We start from the raw sequence: 20971 nt of genomic DNA on the forward strand, positions 1-20971 counted from the left end.
TTATTGTGATTTCATGAAATACTGACTAACAAATTATGCTATAAATATTTAGAACAGGATTTTTTATTTTTGCCAAACCCTATCTGGTTTCAATATTCACAATAATACATTTCATGTATTTGTCTCAAACATTTAAGAATTCACAGTTTTTGGACTGTAGGTAGTAAATAAACTGTTGACACAGAGATATGTCTCGCCTGTAGGCATTAAATTCAGAAAAAAACAATCTGATGGACAGCAACATTGCTAATTAATTCAAAGTCGCTGGACCAACTAGTGGATAGGGCCTCGAAATGGTTGACAAACTGAGATGTACAAACAGCAGTGTAACTTTATAGAAAATATTGGTTATAGTAAGTAATTTCTATCAAACTAACTTAATCATAAATCTAAACATTGATTGAAAGTCACTGCACCATGACCTAGGGGGCAGGGCCTTAAAATAGTTGTCAAACTGATATGTACTGATAGTAATGCAACTTTATAGAAAACATCATTGATCTGTCACAAGTAGTTCCTATCAAACTAACTTAAGCAGAAAACTTAACAATTGTTGACTCCGTCATCTCAGCCATCACCGGAGAAGAAGCCCCTTTGTCTCACTTTTCAGTGACTTTCATCACAGGCGAGACAAAAACTAGTTATAATCAGACATATAAAGGTTTAACACAGTAGTTGATTCAGGGTGGGGTAGAGGGCATACACCTTGTACACCTTCCATTTGATAAAAAAAAAAAAAAACTCATTTTTTGGCATAAAATGGTTAAACAAAAATGGTAAATATTCACTTTTATGGAATAACAGCCCACTTTTGAAAAATCTTGGATCTGCCCCTGAAACATAAATTATACTTACGCTAATACAACCTGGTTCGGCTAAGCTAAGGTGCTGTACATTGTTACGTTGAGGATTAACATTGCCAACCCAGGACCAACAACCCCTAAAGATAAAACACTATACAATATGTGTACAATACAAATTGTCAACCCAATACAAATATTATAAAGGAACAACAACTCCTAAAGATAAAAAACTACTAAATATGTTTATAATACAAATATAACTTGCTCAGTCTTGTTCTCAATGTTGTGTTTTGTGTACTGTTGTTTGTCTTCTTGGCCTTTTTTTTGTTTACTGCCATGGCATTGTCAGTTTGTTTTAGACTTAAGAGTTTGAATGTCCCTCTGGTATCTTTCACCTCTCTTTTACCTGTCAGGTCACAAAGACATTATGTGTTCAAGAGAGTTTTTACCTGTTAGGTCACAAAGACAATACATGTTCAAGAGGGCTTTTACCTGTTAGGTCACAAAGACAATACATGTTCAAGAGGGCTTTTACCATTGAAAGAGTCAGCAGGTAGATATGGGTATTTTTTTTCTTAATTTCTTTTTGGTCTTGAGTTGAAAAATAATTTTGATACAAAGAGAAAGCTTCCATTATCGTACACATTGTTTTTACTGGCATGCTCAGAGGATGCTTTGAGCTTTTTAAGTAGCCTCTTCTTAGCAGATTATGTACAATCATTATCATGTTCCAAAATAATTTGTCTTCAAAGAGAAAGTTTCCAGTACCATACACACTTTTTCTTTCTTGAAAGTCAAACTTTTTAAATGACCAAAGGAACAATAATCATCATGGTTTAAATAAATTTTCTTGCATAATTTGATCAGATAGGTTCATAATTACATCCTATATGTTGGTAAAAAAACGATCAATACTATATCCTAACTGCAAAATTTTGCAATAGAGTTTTTTCAAAACAAATACAATTTCAATTAATCTGAATAGAAGTATATTAGTCTAAATGTTTCCATCATTAAATAGAACCAGGCCTGGGGTAATGGTAATTTGTAATTGTAATGCATTGTAATATTACATTTTTTTTATGTAATGCAAAGTAATTTGTAATGTACATTTTCTGCATTACAATTACATGTAATGTAATGATTACTTTAGTTAAAAATCAATGTAATGCCTCCATTACTGTACATTACTTTTCATTACAAATTGGTAAAATACATAAAATTGAAGAATGTAGTAAAATAAAAATGAAATATTAACAAAAACAAAAGAAAGTATTGAATAAAATTATTATCACAGTTAATTACTGTATTAAATCATTATAGATAGTTTGCCCTTAAAAAATCTTCTAAAAATAATTATTAAACAAAACTATATAGATGAATTAAAAAATATGAAGATGTAATTTTCTTAAATCTATACACACCTTACATGAATTTCAATGAAAGATTGAATATGTCAATCAACATTTTTACACCAAGCTGTGGTTGTTATTTTACCTAATTAATATCAAAATGTTTTTATTGCAATCAAATCTTCTCAACTTATGTTTGTCCTCAAAGAGCCCTTAGGCATTTAACAAGATAATCCTTTTATGGCACATTTATTATATCACTTTGAAATCCCTTTATGATGTCTTAATGATTAAGTGATCAATGTTAGAAACAAAATTATAGGATATTTTTTTTTTTTGCAGTATTTGAAGTCTATGTCACTAGCACTGTATATATATGTACATATACCCCGGTAATATTTATCAATTTCTTAATAAAAATTTGTTTTTTTAAATGTTTTTAGTTTTTATATTGAAAAAGTAATGTGTAATGTAATGCATTACACAGGCAAAGTAATTGTAATGTAATGCATTACATGTGAGAGAAAAAATGTAATTGTAATTGTAATGGAAGAATCACAAAGTAATTGTAATGTAATGCATTACATTGCAATGTAATGCCCCCAGGCCTGAATAGAACTACGCTAGAAGTAAAATCATTTAACAATTAATTATAAAATCAAATTTGGAAATGGAGTTATGTTGTCGTTTGTTCATTTATATGTAGATCATATTTGTTTTTGTCTCGTTTTAATTGTTTCACATTTGTCATTTCTCAGGCCTTTAATAGCTTGCTATGCGGTATGGGTATTGCTCATTATTGAAGGCCGTATGGTGACCTTAACTTGCTAACCTTCTACATCATTTGGTCTCTGATGAAGAGTTGTCTCATTGCCAATTGTACCACATCTTCTTATTCTTATATTTTACAACATTAAATGAAACTTATTTCCAGCTCAATATTATTAAATATTTCATTACATACCCTCCATTTATAAATGTTACAACATTCTGGTGTCCAAGTGCTGATGGGTTGAACAGGGGATCAGTGGTTGTTATCCATTTAACACATGTGTAGTCATGGAATTGTTTAATGGCTTTGTTTATAACTGTTACAGAACTTGTAGCTGTAATACGAAACAAGAGGCTGTTAGATTGGAACAAACCTGATTTTCCTGCACGAAAATGATATTTGCAAATCTGGACCCTCAAACAGGATTAAATAAAAAAATAAATGAGTTTTTGTAGGGTTCAGAAATGGGAAGGCCATTAGATCAATCTAAGTATCACTTTTTGCTACTGAAAGGTGTACAACTCAACAACAATGAAAGCTAAAAAATCGTGAAAAGAGAACTTGACCTTCATTTAGTCACAGGAAACAACATATCTAAATTTGAAAAGATTTTGTCAAAGCGTTTCAAAGGTATTGTACGGACAATGCTGTAAGTATCACTTTTCGCTACTTAAAGGTCTACAACTCAACAATGAAAGCTAAAAGCGGGAAAATCAAAATTGACCTTTCATTAGTCACAGGAAACTACATATCTAAATTTGAAAGATTTTGTCAAAGTATTGTTAAGTTAATGCACAGACACTGTTGGGTGGCAAATTCGGCTTTATTTCAAACCGACAAAAATTGTACCAAACAGATAATAATGTATAGATTGTAAAAGCAAAGATATCAAGCAACCTAAAAATGCAAAATAACTTGAGAGAGCGGGTTATTAAGATTAGATCAAAAATTCCCCCTGGAGTCCGTACATAGAGGAAATTAAAATTGTGTGACAAGTCAACATATATCATAATGAATGACAATACAATTCAAAACTGTCCTCAATAGACAACTTTTGAGTTTGTTGCATTTCTGCCAAACCTTTGGTTTTAGTGAACATCATTCGTGCGTTTAGGGGTATCGTCACTTCCTTCCCATGTTGAGTGAGTGGTTGAAAAAAAAATAATGCTATATTGCATGAATCATTCGGCAAATTAAATTCTTATAATTGATAATCAGCACTGCTGTCATTAGGGAATTGTGATTAAGTACTTATGGAACAAATGTTATTTCTAGTTTATCCTGCATAATGACGATCACAAAGACGCTTGATGAACTTGAATAGAGCACGGATACAGGCAATCCCCTCTATCTGGTAAATGAAATCATAAAGGCGCACAAAATTGATGAACTTTTCAGGTGAAGGACATAACTTGAAAGTGGTCTATCCCATTAAATGATCAACTATGTTTGACAATATTTGCATTTGTCATATTTGTAAAGAGAGTCCTGGGCCCTCGGTCATAAAACTTTACTCAGTACTCGGAGTACAAAATTTGTGCTCGAAACACAAAATCCAGTATTTTGATTGGTTAATTTCTGAGTCTGAGTACGATAATCGTGCTCGAAAGTTTTATGACCGCGAGGCCAGTACTTACACATGTTATGTATACTATAAGGTAATATTCCGTCTTTCCAAAGCCATCTAGTATACGTGTCAAAATTTCTCTTTCTGCCGCTTGAATCACCCTGGAAAAAATACAGAAGGTACTGTAAACAAACTTATTTTCACAAGTGTTTGTGATTAAGATTATAACACAATATTGACTGCTGTACCCCTATTTGTGACATTTTTACCCATTATATCTGTTTGTTTTGTTCACACATTGTTGTCAATATAATGGAATTTTATGCGACTGTCATACAAGTGAGAGGTTTAGCTAGCTTCAGTAAACCAACTAATTTTCACGTGCGATTTAATTTCACGATTTTCGCGACTAGAAAAATTACGCGAATATAAATTGTCGCGAATATGTAAAACTTGGATCATTCTTATTCAACTACATTAATTAAATGTGGAAATCGCGAAATTAAATCGCCGCAAAGTGGTCTTGAAAATGCTAAACGTGAAATAAAGTATCCGAGAAAATTAGTTGGTTTACAGTATATTACCAGGTTTAATCCACCATTTTCTACACAAGGAAATGCCTGTACCAGTCAGGAATATGACAGTTGTTTTCCATTTGTTTTTAGTGTTGAGCTTTGGTTTTTCCTTTTGATAAGGAACTTTCCGTTTTGAATTTTCCTTGGAGTTCGGTACTTTTGATATTTTACTTTTTATTTCATGTTCAGCTTTGTGACAATTTGTTTTTGTGTTTATATAACCCATTTGATGGGGCGTATGACATTTGCGCCGATTTTTTTAATTTTCTATCTTTCATTTGCGCCGATTTGACTTTTTCATTTGCGCCGATTTTGTACAGGTAAACTAAAGGTAAATGTTATTTTTATTTATCATTATAAACCTCTTCCGTTCGCCAGTTGTACATATGTTATGAATGGTCAATTATAACATGTATATAACTGTTGTCCCCTGCAAGTAGATTTTTGTCGTTTTCATCTGAGTATACAGACAAATCAAGTGACACTGGTAAATGGTTATCGCAATTTTTCGGGTTACGATTCCTTTCCCCAGATGGAATCAAAGACTGCTTCATGTTTGACATATTGTCTAACGCTCCTTCTGATGATAAATGTCATGCACTGTTAGACTACATAGTAAGTACTTATATAATTTTATTACATTGGTAGCATTGAATTACATTGATTTCCCAGTCAAATAAAAACCGATAATTTCACATGTGAAATAAACGTGGTTAATTCACTCTCTGACGTCATACAACAATAGGCGTTGTCAAGATGTCGATAACATCCGATCAAAACAAATTGTGAATGTGTAGAAAAAAGATATAGTTCCTTACATTTTCTACATTAATTTCATTAAAAAAAGCCATTTGCCAATGTAATAAAAAGAATAACTAATCAAAGAATTCAAATAGAGAAAAATATTCAACTTGTGACCGAACAACACTGATAATTAACTCATGCGCTACGCGCATTCGTGAATTAATGTGTTGTTCGGTCACTCGTTGAATATTTTTCTCCATTTGAATTCTTCGATTAGTTATTCTATAAATAATCATGCTCAACTTCACGTTATGCACCTCATTTCTGGGCAGCTGCACCCATTGAAAACTTGAGAGGATCGACGAATAACAGTCCAGAATCATTACAATGAACAAATTATAACATATATACAATTAGCTGACGGAAGAGGTTTACAATGATAAATGAAAAAATAACGTTCACCTGTATATATTTACCTGTACACAAATCGGCGCAAATGAAAGAAAAAATGGGCGCAAGTGAAAAAAAAAATCGGCGCAAAAAGCAAAACGATAATTTGATGTATTCCTTTAAGAAAATAACCAAGTTTGACACTTTTGTGACAATTTATTATATTTGTGTCATTTTGTACTAGTGAAAGTCACGAAAAATAAATGGGTCACTCAAAATTGTTGGTTTACAGTTACACATCTTCTTATATCTATAATAGGCTTCTCCAGTTTGAAGGGAAAAAAAACTGGAAAATTCCTCAAAATCTGGTGTCTTTGAACTAGACTATGAAAACTAAAATGTAAGTCTGAAAAGTTTAATAAAGTCAAGCTGACAATAAAAATATGTTGGAATTCTATTGAGAGACTTCTCACTCATCAGATTTTTTGTATGAAGTGACAGGAATTTTTTTAACATTGGTTAGCCATTTATGTGGTAAAGTCTACTCACTGAATTCTTTAATTCATATTCTGCTATCTGTTCTGGTGTAAGTCTGTGCGAGTCGTGGGAATCACTGTATGTCTTAGCACTGTTTTCTGGATGCAGTCCTTGAACCTGTTAATCATAATTACATTTAATCAGTTAATTTTTCCTTTATTGCTATTTTCAGTATATCTTCTGAAGAATTTTCTATAGTACTTTCATGCTGTTTACATGGTAAAGATAAACTCATTAAATCCATTCATTGCCAAGAGAAGAAATATTATGCATCAGATGTAAAAATGAAATTGATGAAGAATGTCATTTTTCTGTCTGGTGATAAAAAAAATATTTTTCTCTGGTGATAAAAAAAAATATAAGTACATTCATGAATATCTTAAAAAATTTCATACTATAGAACATAATTTTAATAACATTACCAAACTTTGATAAACTAAAAAGATTTCTGAATTCGTCAACAGGAAGTGATATCAAAACAGTAACATCCTTCACGTTCATAGTACATGGATGCCCCACTCGCGTTATCATTGTCTATGTTCAGTGGACCGTGAAATTGGGGTAAAAACTCTAATTAGTCATTAAAATTAGAAAAATCATATCATAGGGAACATGTGTACTAAGTTTCAAGTTGATTGGACTTCAACTTCATCAAAAACTACTTTGACCAAAAACTTTAACCAAAAACTTTAACATGAATCAGGACAGATGGATGGACGAACGAACGAACAAACGGACGGAGGAACGATCGGATGCACAGACCGAAAAAACATAATGCCCCTAGGTGTGGCATAAAATTACCAATTTAGTGTTTTTTTTATGTTTTTTGTTTCTATCTTCTTGTTTCTCATTTTGATGTTATTCATATGGTTACATCCTTAATTCATGTAATTAGGATTTTTGTTTTTTTCAAATTAAGTTAAATTAATTGAAAATAATATTTCAGGTTGGTTAAAAACAGTAAAATAAAATATTCTTATAAAAAGATTTGGAATTTGGGTAAAAAATGTAAATTTTCTGATGGGAAACTTCCGACTTGGTAGGAATGGTCCATCAGATATTGAATCTTTTGAAACATGAATATAAAGATACATAGTATACATCATCAATGAGCATGATGAAACAGCAAGCTAACAACTTAAATGACTATGGTAGGAGTTCCCTGTTTTAGCCTATGCAACTGTGGAACATTGATCAATTCATTTACAATTTTTGCCTTAGAAATTTAACACAGAAAAACTATTTTTATTTTATGTAAAAAAAATTCAAAGAAATAATCCAACTAGAGTCTCTCAAGAGTCTATGTGGCTCACCTGTATCTACTTTGGTTTTGGAAGTCATGTAAAGTAAGGTTAAAATCATAATAAATAGTATTAGATACCCTAATAATGATTGAGGCCAAGTTTGGTTTAAATAGGCCCAGTAGTTAAATTTAAAGCAGGTCATCCCATTGTAGTCTTATAATAGTTACTCAAGACCCTTATCATTATTTGGATTAGTTTTCAAGTTGTGACCATTTGAAATTGTTTTTATTTTCAATTTTCCCATAGACTTCTATAGTAAACCCCTATGTTCTATTTTTAGCCCTGGCTGCCATGTTGGTTGAATGACAGGGTCATCGGATACATTTTTCAATCAAGAAACCCTATTGAAAAATTGTGGCTAAGTTTAATTCTTTTTGGTCCAGCAGATTAAGTGGAGAAGATTTTTGTAAAAGATTACAAAAATTTATGAAAAATTGTGAAAAATTTACTTTAAAGGGCAATAGCTCCTTATGGGGTCAATTGACAATTTTGATCATGTTGACTTATTTGTAGAGCTTACTTCGCTGAACATTTTTGCTGTTTACACTTTATCTCTATCTATTATAATATTCAAGATAATAACCAAAAACTGCAAAATTTCCTTAAAATTACCAATTCAGGGGCAGCAACCCAACTACAGCCCAGTAGTTTCACAGGAGAAGATTTTTGTAAAAGTTAACGGCTGACGACGACAGACAAAAGACACCAAGTGATGAGAAAAGCTCACTTGGCCCTTTTGGGTGAGCTAAAAATAGAATAAAAACAATAATCAAATTGTGCCTTTATTATTCTAAATGTTGAAAAGATCAATTACTGAGGTACCATGGAACACCAATCTATATCAACTGAAAACAAAGTCAGAGGTCGATATACTACTTCAGGTAGATATTATATCCTGGTATCAACCTCATACATTTCTATATGTTAAAAAGATTAATTACTAAGGTACCAATCTTGGGTTGCAGTCTTTATTTTTATGTTCTATTTCCAAGATACATGTATCATATACATGCTTTTTAAAATTGTTATATAATTATTGCCAATAAGCCACAAGTAGAGAACCTATTCATTTGATTGGTTGTTTTGATTGTGTCAGATGTTCTAAAAATAACCATACAATATAAATTTTCTAAAACACCCATGCAATATCATCATCTGTTTTCAGTTCACCTTTGAAATCATAGATGAACATGTGTCTCTTTCTAAACCAATCATCAGACTCAGACTTCTTTTAAGGATGTTCGCTCCTCTTGTTTTTGATTTTTTGTCAGATATTCGGAATCCTCTGGTTTTATCCATGTTTTTCCATTATGAAATTTTGTCCACAAACCCCTACTTTTCTTTTCATAATTTTATTACATATACTTTAAAAAGCCATATTTGAAAACCTTATAAAATCCTTGTTATTTTTTCAATGTTTTTGAAAGAAAAAAGGTGCCAATGTTAAATGTATGAAAAATCTAGAGAGAATCATTTCCCGCCAAATTTTCAATGGCTTATATCTCGAAAACAAGCACACGGACCCTTCATTTTTTTCTGCTTTTTTAGTTCCTTCATTAATATACTATCAATTTATGACAGTCATTCAAAAAGCTTGTTATTTTGAAACAGAGTAGCGAACATCCTTAAACTGAGTTTTACTGTGCGTATTGCTGTGTGTTTCTTTATTCTACATTGGCTAGATGTATATATAGGGGGAGGGTTGAGATCTCACAAAACATGTTTAACCCCGCTGCATTTTTGCACCTGTCCCAAGTCAGGAGCCTCTGGCCTTTGTTAGTCTTGTATGTCTTTTATAACTGCATAAATACTTACACGATGAGCATGTCCATTGTTCTCAATTTCCATACCTTCAAGCAGGTTAGATACAGGGTCATCAGGATCAATTTTCTGAAAGGTAAAAGATAGTAGAATAATTTGCCTCGCTGAGCGCAGCTAGATACGACCGCAGAGGTCCAACCCTGAACAGTTGGGGCAAAAATGGACACAATATTCACGCTTGATACAGGTCTGAATTTGGATTGTAATTAAATATTTGACACATAATAGGTTTCTGACACAGAATAACTGTAGTCAAAGAACTTAGAATTGGTTATATGATTTGAATTTATATTCAATTTTTTGCTTTTGTGCTGTGCAATACACTATGCTGTTGATCCATACACAGTTCCACAAGTTATTGTCTGGAAACTAGAAAAATGCTTATTTGGGCCTCTTTTTGGCCCCTCATTCCTAAACTGTTAGGAATATAACCCCCAAAATCAATCCCAACCTTCCTTTTGTGATTATAAACGTTGTGTTTAAATTTCATAGATTTCTATTTACATTTACTAAAGTTATTGTCTGCAAACCAAATGTTTTCAGACGACGCTGACCACGACGTGATACCAATATACGACCGCAAAATTTTTTGCGGTCGTATAAAAATCTGTTTAGTCTTCTTTTAAGCAATATATCCTTTTCTATGTTTAAATTCTTTTTAAATATAAAACAATTATAAAACAAGAAATGATTGTAACAGGATGCTGTTACGAAGTCTCCCAAACGAAGCTCCCATAATTCGTAATTCCCAGGGTCGCCTGACATTAGGCAACGTCCAGTGAAAATTGGTTTGGTCCAGTAAAGTTATATGCATTAGTGATGCCTGGGAACTAACCTTGTATATCATTCAAATCATCTTGGCATGACACACCAGAATATATATGGTTTAGGGGTGGGGATCTCGACCATTTACAAGATACTAGAACATTGGGGGTGGGGAGGAACCCCTGGGGACTGGCCCTAAACGTCATTCAAATGTTCATGACATGACGAACAGGAATATATATGGTTTAAGGGTGGGGATCTCAACCATTTACAAGATATTAGAACATTGGGGGTGGGGGGAACCCCTGGGGACTGACAGTATACGTCATTCAAATGTTCGAGACATGACAAATAGGAATATATATGGTTTAGGGGTGGGGATCTCAACCATTTACAAGATATTAGAACTTTCTCAAATGGCAGGGGGTCGGGATGACCCCTGGGGACTAACCCTGTATATCATTCAAACCATCTTCGCATGACAAACCAGAATATATATGGTATGGGGTGGGGATCTTGACCACTTAGAAGATATAAGAACTTTCTTAAATGGCAGGGGTGGGGCTGACCCCTGGGGACTAACCCTGTATTTCATTTGATGTGCTTTATCATGACAAACCAGAATATATATGGTTTAGGGGTGGGGATCTCGACCATTTACAAGATATAAGAACTTTCTCAAATGGCAGGGGGTCGGGATGACCCCTGGGGACTTACCCTGTTTATCATTCAAACCATCTTAGCATGACAAACCAGAATATATATGGTTTAGGGGTGGGGATCTTGACCACTTACACGATATTAGAACTTTCTTAAATGGCAGGGGGTGGGGGTGACCCCTGGGGACTAACCCTGTATTTCATTTGATGTGCTTTATCATGACAAACCAGAATATATATGGTTTAGGGGTGGGGATCTCGACCATTTACAAGATATTAGAACTTTCTCAAATGGCAGGGGGTCGAGATGACCCCTGGGGACTAACCCTGTTTATCATTCAAACCATCTTAGCATGACAAACCAGAATATATATGGTTTAGGGGTGGGGATCTTGAACACTTACAAGATATTAGAACTTTCTTAGATGGCAGGGGGTGGGGGTGACCCCTGGGGACTAACCCTGTATTTCATTTGATGTTCTTTTTCATGACAAACCAAAATATATATGGTTTAGGGGTGGGGATCTCGACCATTTACAAGATATTAGAACTTTCTCAAATGGCAGGGGGTGGGGATGTCCCCTGGGGACTAACCCTGTATATCATTCAAACCATCTTAGCATGACAAACCAGAATATATATGGTTTAGGGGTGGGGATCTTGACCACTTAGAAGATATTAGAACTTTCTTAAATGGCAGGGGGTGGGGGTGACCCCTGGGGACTAACCCTGAATTACATTTGATGTGCTTTATCATGACAAACCAGAATATATATGGTTTAGGGGTGGGGATCTCGACCATTTACAAGATATTAGAACTTTCTCAAATGGCAGGGGGTCGGGATGACCCCTGGGGACTAACCCTGTATATCATTCAAACCATCTTAGCATGACAAACCAGAATATATATGGTTTAGGGGTGGGGATCTTGACCACTTACAAGGTATTAGAACTTTCTTAAATGGCAGGGGGTGGGGGTGACCCCTGGGGACTAACCCTGTATTTCATTTAATGGGTTTTATCATTTAGAACGTTTTCAATTAAAAAGATTTTTTTATCACAAACGGTTTTCAATTTATAATCATTTGAAAATTTTAAAAAATAAAATCCCATAGGGTTCTATAGTAAAACCCTCTTTTCTTTTTGCCCCTCAACGTACCCCTTTATAAACCCCATTGCACAAACAAAACCCTGATTGCACCACTAGACATGTTAGTCTAACATATTGTGAAACCCTAAGTTAATCTGACAAGCGGTTTTGGAGAATGGGTGCGGACAAGTTCAAATTTAAAAGCGGCGGAAGAAGAAGAAGAAGAAGAAGAAGAAGAAGAAGAAGAAGAATAATAATAATAATAAGAACTGAGCAAAAACAATAAGTCTTCCCAAACTTCGTTTGGGAGACTTAATAAGAAGTCCCTGGTCTAGCAACATCAACAATATGCAAGTAAATATGAGACTTCTTAGGACATCCAGAATTATCTTCATGTCCAGATTGCTTTCTAAAGGGCCTGATCATAAATCTATATGTTATTAAGAGAATGAAAGTCCAAAATTACCCTCCCGAATGCTTTCTCTATATAATTTACCTCTTGTCAGGGGTCATATGATTTTAACATGAAATCCCCATTTCAACTTTTAACAAATGTCATTTTAATGTTTTTTTAAACTAACCAATACAATAATGACAAAAAAAATATGTGTTCATTATGGAGGTCAAAATGAAAATTGGAAACTGTTTACAGTGAACATCTCGCAATATGAAGGGAAATTCTGAATTCCTCGTGTTTCACTCCTTTCAGTTTCCATTGAATCACTGACTGATTTCTCCACAAATATTAACATTTATCATACATTTTATAGTATACAGTAGTTTTGAATATTTGATAAATAGCCTGCTGTTTAATCCGTATTGATCAACTTTGATGCGCACCCTTTATCACACCCCTACTCAACTTTCTCATTTATGACAGTTAGTGACTCCGACTAAATTTACATGAAGTCCATGTTTTAATTTATGCAAGCTTCTCAAGAAACATTTTTCCTCAATGGGTCCTAAATGAAACGGTCATTAGGGCGTGACGTCTTTATCGAATGACATCATTGTTTGGCATGTGACGTCAGAGACGTCGAGCTTTCATATTTTCTGGCACACGAAATGCAACTATAAAAAAGAACTCAATGAAACACGATACAAAACATAAAAAAATACAATAAACAAAATATTTCTATGAACAACAGGACGCAAATTGTAAGGTAACCCAGGTGCTTCGAATGAATAATTAAGCAGTTCTTTTAAAGCTTTTAAAACAAGACAAAAGTAAATCTGAATGTAACCCAGGTGCTAGGGATCAGAAAGCAGTTCATATATACTCTCCTGTTTAAATATATGATAAAGCATATAAAACATGGCAAAATCCATATCACATGCCGTATCACCCTCGACCTAAAGGCCCTTGGGCTGATATTGGTATCTCTGGATGATACGGCATATGATACGGATTTTGCCATGTATTATTCTCTATATTTCAAATGTTTTCTTCAAATTTACAGCTTTGTTATCAGCCAATTTTATAAAACTGGTCGCAAGTATAATAATACTACCAAATGAAAACACTAAAACAGTTTGTAGTGATCTAGTCCACGGGCGATGTTGTAATTCAAATCTTTTTTAAAAAGATGACTTACTGTGGATTCATTATTATTCATGGGATACTAATGTTCGTGTATTTCGTTGCCAAAGTTGGACCACGAATTTAAGTGTTCAACGAATTACAAACTGTCCATAAGCTTGTATGCAGACTTTGGCAAAACCACGAAATCAAACATCCACTAACATACAATATTTCTCAAACCACGAAAATTGGTATCCACGAAAATAAATGAATCCACAGTAACTGCTCTGGAAATTTGATTACCTCTCAACAGGTACATTGTATTTTTCGCAAGTGCCCCTTATAAGGATTGATTGATTGTTGGTTGCTTAACGTCCAGTGGTCCCCTAGGCCTTATAAGGATGATATATTTGTATAAAATTGTGAAAATATCCAAAGTTAACAGCATTTAGTAATCAAGGATAAGTCATCATCCCCTTTATAAAATCAATATTCGATATTGGAGTGCGGTAAAATAAAGGGAAAAATAAATAAAATGCACAATTTCATCCTTATTCATGAGCTCTCTTTCTCACAAATTTATTTAAGGATATGGAATTTTGAAAATTTATATGTTATGGTCTTATTTGGTATTCTTATGCAGGGTTCTAAAAGTAGATATAGTAAGGTAAACAGTAAGAAATTGGCAGTTGAATTACAATTAAATGTAAACTCTTGTAAGTATTAAACCATCAGAGGTCAACAGCTAGCATTTGGATAACCAAAAAAATAATGTGTTTCCACTAACATAGTTAACAAGAATGTGTCCATAGTACATGGATACCCCATTCACACTTTCATTTTCTATGTTCAGTGGAGTGAGGGGACAGTGAAATTCAGGGTCAAAACTCTAATTTGTCATTAAGATCTCCCTAAACATGTTTAACCCTGCCACATTTTTGCGCCTGTCCCAAGTCAGCAGCCTCTGGCCTTTGTTAGTCTTGTATGTTTTTTTTAATTTTGGTTCATTTATATGTTTATGAGTTCAGTATGACGTCCATTTTCACTGAACTAGTACACATTTTTTGATAAGGGGCCAGCTGAAGTCCGTCTCCAGGTGCATGATTTTCTCGCTGTGTTGAAAACCCATTGGTGGCCTTCGGCTGTTTTATCATTCTTTGGTTGGGTTGTTGTCTCTTTGACACATTCCCCATTTCCATTCTCTACTTTATCAAAATTAGAAAGATCATAGCATAGGGAACATGTTTACTTAGTTTCAAGTTGATTGGACTTCAACTTCCATCAAAAACTACCTTGACCTAAAACTATAACCTAAAGAGGGACAAACAGACGGACGAACGAACAAACGGACGGACACATTGACCGAAAAACATAATGCCCCTAAGTGCTGCTTAAAAATTGGGGACGGTAGATTTTCAATGTTTTCAACTTATTTTAAACAGGTTATACAGTCTAAACTGTGATAATGCTTTCTCATCAACGACCCAAAAACATTCTTATGGTAGACACTAATAATGAGGATTGGTAGAGTCAGTGAAACACTTGTTTATATATGCCTTTAACATAAAAGCTGCCACACTGCTGTGACAAATTCTCAATACCTCTGGATCAGGTAGTGCTTCATTTGATTTCCTCCATTCTTTCATCTTTCTCTCAGCCAACAACCTCTCCCTTTGTGTTAGTTTTTGCATGCCTTCTTTGATTTTCCTTGCATTAGACTTGCTAGGTCTGTCAAGATGTCGTTGAGGAGTCTGTAATTTCCCAAATCTACCTTGTCTGACCTAATTAAAAAAAAAATCAATTTGAATGAAAACATTTATGCATAAAAGACATACAGCAACTATTTTGAAAAGCAAAAAATATTTTGTTTATTGGTTCAACTTGTAAAAGTTTATCATGGTTTTCATGTGTCAAATAATTAAACAGGTCTACAGCAAAATTCCTGTAAACAATACATAGTAAAATTAATTTACTGCAGCTGGTTCTAAAGTTCAAATTTCTTATCACAATTTTAACAGATAAAACATTCCGTTAATTTTATAGCTACCTCCAGCTCCCTTTCTTCTTCTTCGTCTGGTTCCTGCAAAGTTGTCTCCCTTTCTTCTTCTTCGTCTGGTTCCTGCAATGTTGTCTCCCTTTCTTCTTCGACATCACTGGGATTTTGTGTCTCCTATAAAATAAAACCATCAATGTACATTATAGCTGACATGAATTTTTGTTATTTACACCTGCCTAACCCTAATAATCCAGTTTGTTTATATTAAAATCACTAACATTACAGTAGGCATCACTCATTATGGAGGACACTGATCATAGAGGGTGCTGTATTATTGAACCTACCCTCCAATCATGTATATTCATAACATTTTAGAAATATTAAATACAATTTATTTTTTCCCACTGGTACTATATGTTCAATTCTTATATGACGAAGAAAAGAAAACGTTAAACAAATAGGATCTCCTCTCCAAAGGGTGGGCATAGGGGATTAACTTAGAAGTTCTACCCGTAACAACTATGGACATGATGGATGGGTAAAAAATAACAACACCAACATGTTTTGTAGAGTACAGGTCTTCTATTAGGTAGAATACTGTAAATCAAGGAATCAATAACACGTTTTATTATTGCGACAGGGTGAGCATGGTGAGTATTGTAAGATAGAATACTGTAGCTTTAGAAATCATTAACATGTTTTATTATTGGGACTGGGTGAGCATGGTGAGTATTGTTAGATAGAATACTGTAGCTTTAGAAATCATTAACAGGTTTTATTATTGTTAGATAGAATACTGTAGGTTTAGGAATCATTAACAGGTTTTATTATTGCGACTGGGTGAGCATGGTGAGTATTGTTAGATAGAATACTGTAGCTTTAGGAATCATTAACAGGTTTTATTATTGCGACTGGGTGAGCATGGTGAGTATTGTTAGATAGAATACTGTAGCTATAGGAATCATTAACAGGTTTTATTATTGCGACTGGGTGAGCATGGTGAGTATTGTTAGATAGAATACTGTAGCTTTAGGAATCATTAACAGGTTTTATTATTGCGACTGAGTTAGCATGGTGAGTATTGTTAGATAGAATACTGTAGCTTTAGGAATCATTAACAGGTTTTATTATTGTGCCTGGGTGAGCATGGTGAGTATTGTTAGATAGAATACTGTAGCTTTAGAAATCATTAACAGGTTTTATTATTGTGACTGAGTGAGCATGGTGAGTATTGCAATAATCAGAACTCCCATTATGATATGGGATACATAAATCTGTATGCATATTTTCCATGAAAATTACAATTACTTTTGGAGCATTTAACTTTAAGGGGGGTTATGGTTTTTTTGTCTGAGTCAGAAAATTTTTTTCAAAAGTGCAAACATTTTTTTTAGTTTTTTTATGCCATCAATCAAAATTAATTTTTTCAACATTTAACACATTAACATGATTAATGTATGGGGAAAATTTGGATTCAGAATATCCTTTTATTGTCATCTGCTTGACCACATTATTTTTTTTTCATCAAATTGTTGATCTGGATATTCTGGTATCTTAACTGTTTAAAACCAAAATTGTCCATTAAATGTGTTCAGGTAAATTCTTGCATGTTCCTTAAAATATAAAACCGAATTTGTGCAAAAAGACCTTTAAATTTGACACTACAGGTCAAATTCTACTCAAATTGATATTGAAGTATATGTTAACTAAATACCTGACGTTAATCTTGAATAAAAGCAAAATGGATATAAAATCAACATCAAATCTATATCTTGATTAAACACATGTAAAAGTTTATGTCAAGTTCCAATACATGTAAACTTCCAAATGATAAATTTTTAAATTCTAACTTCATGAAAGAAATAAAGACCTAGATGATAAAATCTTTAAGATCTGATTTCAATTTGATATTAATACAACAACATATTTATATGCCAAATATTGATATATAGAGAAACCTGTATCTAAAGAAAATATCTTATCAAAGTAAAGTCCTGAGGTAAACATGGCCAATTAATTCTAATATTAAAAACTGATGTTAAACATCATAATGAAACTGACAACTATATCACTTAACAATACCGTTCAAATAAAATTGTATCACTGAGAATGCTAGGGGCTACATCCTATCTTTTACCCTGAACGGTCATTATGTCACGGTCTTTAACACAGCCTGGACATGTTTATCAGATAATTATTAATTTGGTTGATTTATATTTACTATAATAATTATGCTTTCTCATCTATTCAGTACCAAATCATAGATTTATCTAGCAGTTCTCTGGGTCTGTAATAAAGTTTTTACCGTGTTTACCAACGAAAATTATTGTCCTAGAAGTATAAACTTATCACACTCGCTTATAATCATGATAATCCAAATAAGTTTTTCTTGTAACTAAAACAAAAGTGAAATCCAAAAAAAATACACAGGTTAACTTCAGAAAAATTTAATATTCGTTAAAATTTCATAAAAAGAAACAGACACTTTTTTTTGTAATCTAACACTAACTGTGATAGTCCTGGTAATCTCACACATTTAACATGTTTAATAAGCAAGAGATATTCACCAAATCTTATTTGTATTCTGGATCAACTTCTTTAATTTTACACTTTTTGAAAGGGAAATAAATTGTATTACTATAAACAAAATTAATCTAAGTCGGTCAACTAAAATTTGGACAGCTGATCATGAACGACAGTTATGAAATAAGACAGAAATGGGGCATGGTGCCAAGAATTCTACAAAACAGGGCAGTGTTTAAAGAAAACGAGGCATCTGCACCACACCCTCCACAAACCTCCTGCAGGAAACACTAATTTGCCTTATAGACTCAATACATACATATTCTCGTTCTTTCAATAGATGTTCCAGTTCATTCAATTCTTTTGCTATTCTGGCATTTCCTGCAAATGAAATGTAAAGATCTTTCTCAGTCATCAACATGTAATTTATATCTATCTGCTTTCAATGACAATATAACAGATATTGATCGAGTTAAATTTCAATTATTTCAATCAATGAAAAAACAGACTCGATAGAATAGAACAGAACAATAGAAAATTTTATGTTAAGTCAGGGTTACATGAACATTACAAACATAAGCTTTGTAGAGTTTCTTGCCAAAATTAATAACAATAACAACACATACAATATTAAGACATGCATGACATATTAATGTGTTTGTGCAAATAAATATTGTCTATTATATAGATATAAGATGATGTGGTATGAGTGCCAATGAGACAACTCTCCATCCAAGTCAAAATTTATAAAAGTAACCCATTATAGGTCAAAGTACAGTCTTCAACACGGAGCCTTGGCTCACACCGAACAGTAAGCTAAAAAGGGCCCTAAAAATTACTAGTGTAAAACCATTCAAACAGGAAAACCAACGGTCTAATCTATATAAAAAACAAGAAACGAGAAACACTTATGAACCACATCAACAAACGACAACTACTGAACATCAGATTCCTGACTTAGGACAGGTGCAAACAAATGCAGCGGGTTTAAACGATTTAATGTTACCAAACCTTCACCCTTTTTCTGAAACAATTAAGTGTAACATCACAACATAGAAAGACACACTATAAAATATCAACTGAAATAGCTTAACTCAATCAAAGGACATATTAATGTAACAGCCACTATGTTCTGTCAGTTACTTTGTTCTGGCGGAACTTTTCAACTAGTTATTTCGTTCCGATGGAACTTTCCAACAAGTTGTTTTATTCCGAGTGCAGTCGAAAAGTTCCGGAAAAAAGTAGCTAGTTGAAAAGTCCCGGAACAATGTAGCTGGTTGAATAGTTCAAGCGGAACAGAACAACTAGTTACATCGTTCCGAATATACCATATTTCGTCCTTTTTGTAGAAAGAGGGGGAAGAATATATCAGTATATATAAGAGCAAATCATTAATTTACAAGAATACCCAACGCACTGAAAGGGGTTTCTTTGGGGACAAATATGCAAAATTTAAGTTGTATTTCATTGCTCACATAAAACGGAATAAGTTGCGTTATCATGCAAATCTAGTATTCATAGTACCCTCAAGAGAGGGAAGAATATCCCCCTCCTCATGTGGTTCTTTGCATCAATTCTCCAAATGGAACTTTGTGACTGGTTGATAAGTTCCGTTGGAACTTTTGGGCTAGTTTGTTACTTCCGGTTTTGACTTATTTGCCAAAGAGGAACTTTGTGGCTAGTTGATACGTTCCTTTTGACTTTTGTAATCAGTATCTTGGTTTCCCTTTGAAAGTTTCAAATATAATATGTTGCGCTTTTACTTTGCATCAATTCTCCAAATGGAACTTTCTGCCTGGTTGATAAGTTCCGTTGGAACTTTTGGGCTAGTTTGTTAGTTCCGGTTTTGACTAAATTTGGCAAAAAGGAACTTTCTAACTAGTTGATATGTTCCGTTTGAACTTTTCAACTAGTCACTTTGTTCCGGTGGAACTTTTAAACCAGAGGAAGAACAAAGTAACTAGTTAATAAGTTCCTCCTGAACTTTTCTGCTAGTTAGTTCTTTCCGCCCGGAACTTTCCAACGTCGGAACAAAAGAGCATTTACATTAACACCAGTGAACATACACTGAACAATTAAATTTGACCTATGATATAATGTAAATACAAAATAAACAAACTAAGGGAAGAATAATAAAAGTAACATGTTATACCGCTATGAAATGTTAAACAATTTAAGAAAATTATTATACAATATTGTCTATAAAAACATACATATTAGACATGCAAAGTAAGACAGTCATTTAGTATTCAAAGAGTAGATAATGAATAATAACTAGCATGTGAAGTGAAAAGGGTGCATTTTCACATGTTTTAGTTCCAATCTCATCTCCTTGAAATTTCCCTTTATGACAAATATTTTACCCTGAGCGATAGCGAGGGGTAAAATATCGGCATAAAGGGACAACCCGTGGTAAAATCACGATATATTCAAGCCCCCATGAATTATTTCGATTCTAATAGGACAAATACGGCAATTCTTTTGGATCGAAGCGCTCTAGGTGAAGGCATTATTTGCCGTTCCCATAAATAAACTCACTATTAATTGACGT

General features: G+C 33.4%; 1 protein-coding gene across 3 annotated transcripts in view; it reads right to left on the bottom strand.

Annotated features, from left to right (window-relative positions):
* LOC127723210 (MAM and LDL-receptor class A domain-containing protein 1-like) overlaps positions 1-20971 on the bottom strand; it is a 108957-nt gene that overhangs the window by 74981 nt on the left and 13005 nt on the right. For all 3 annotated transcript variants that reach the window (XM_052229735.1, XM_052229736.1, XM_052229734.1), the window contains exons 2-9: positions 18740-18801; positions 15949-16071; positions 15503-15682; positions 9860-9934; positions 6753-6857; positions 4565-4655; positions 3120-3261; positions 856-940 (exon numbers count right to left, since the gene is read on the bottom strand). In XM_052229735.1, coding sequence (XP_052085695.1) covers positions 856-940; positions 3120-3261; positions 4565-4655; positions 6753-6857; positions 9860-9934; positions 15503-15682; positions 15949-16071; positions 18740-18801 — 863 coding nt within the window. The remainder of the gene's footprint in view (positions 1-855; positions 941-3119; positions 3262-4564; positions 4656-6752; positions 6858-9859; positions 9935-15502; positions 15683-15948; positions 16072-18739; positions 18802-20971) is intronic.

The sequence above is a fragment of the Mytilus californianus genome, unplaced genomic scaffold (genome assembly GCF_021869535.1).
Source record: "Mytilus californianus isolate M0D057914Y unplaced genomic scaffold, xbMytCali1.0.p SCAF_13, whole genome shotgun sequence".
NCBI lineage: Eukaryota > Metazoa > Mollusca > Bivalvia > Mytilida > Mytilidae > Mytilus > Mytilus californianus.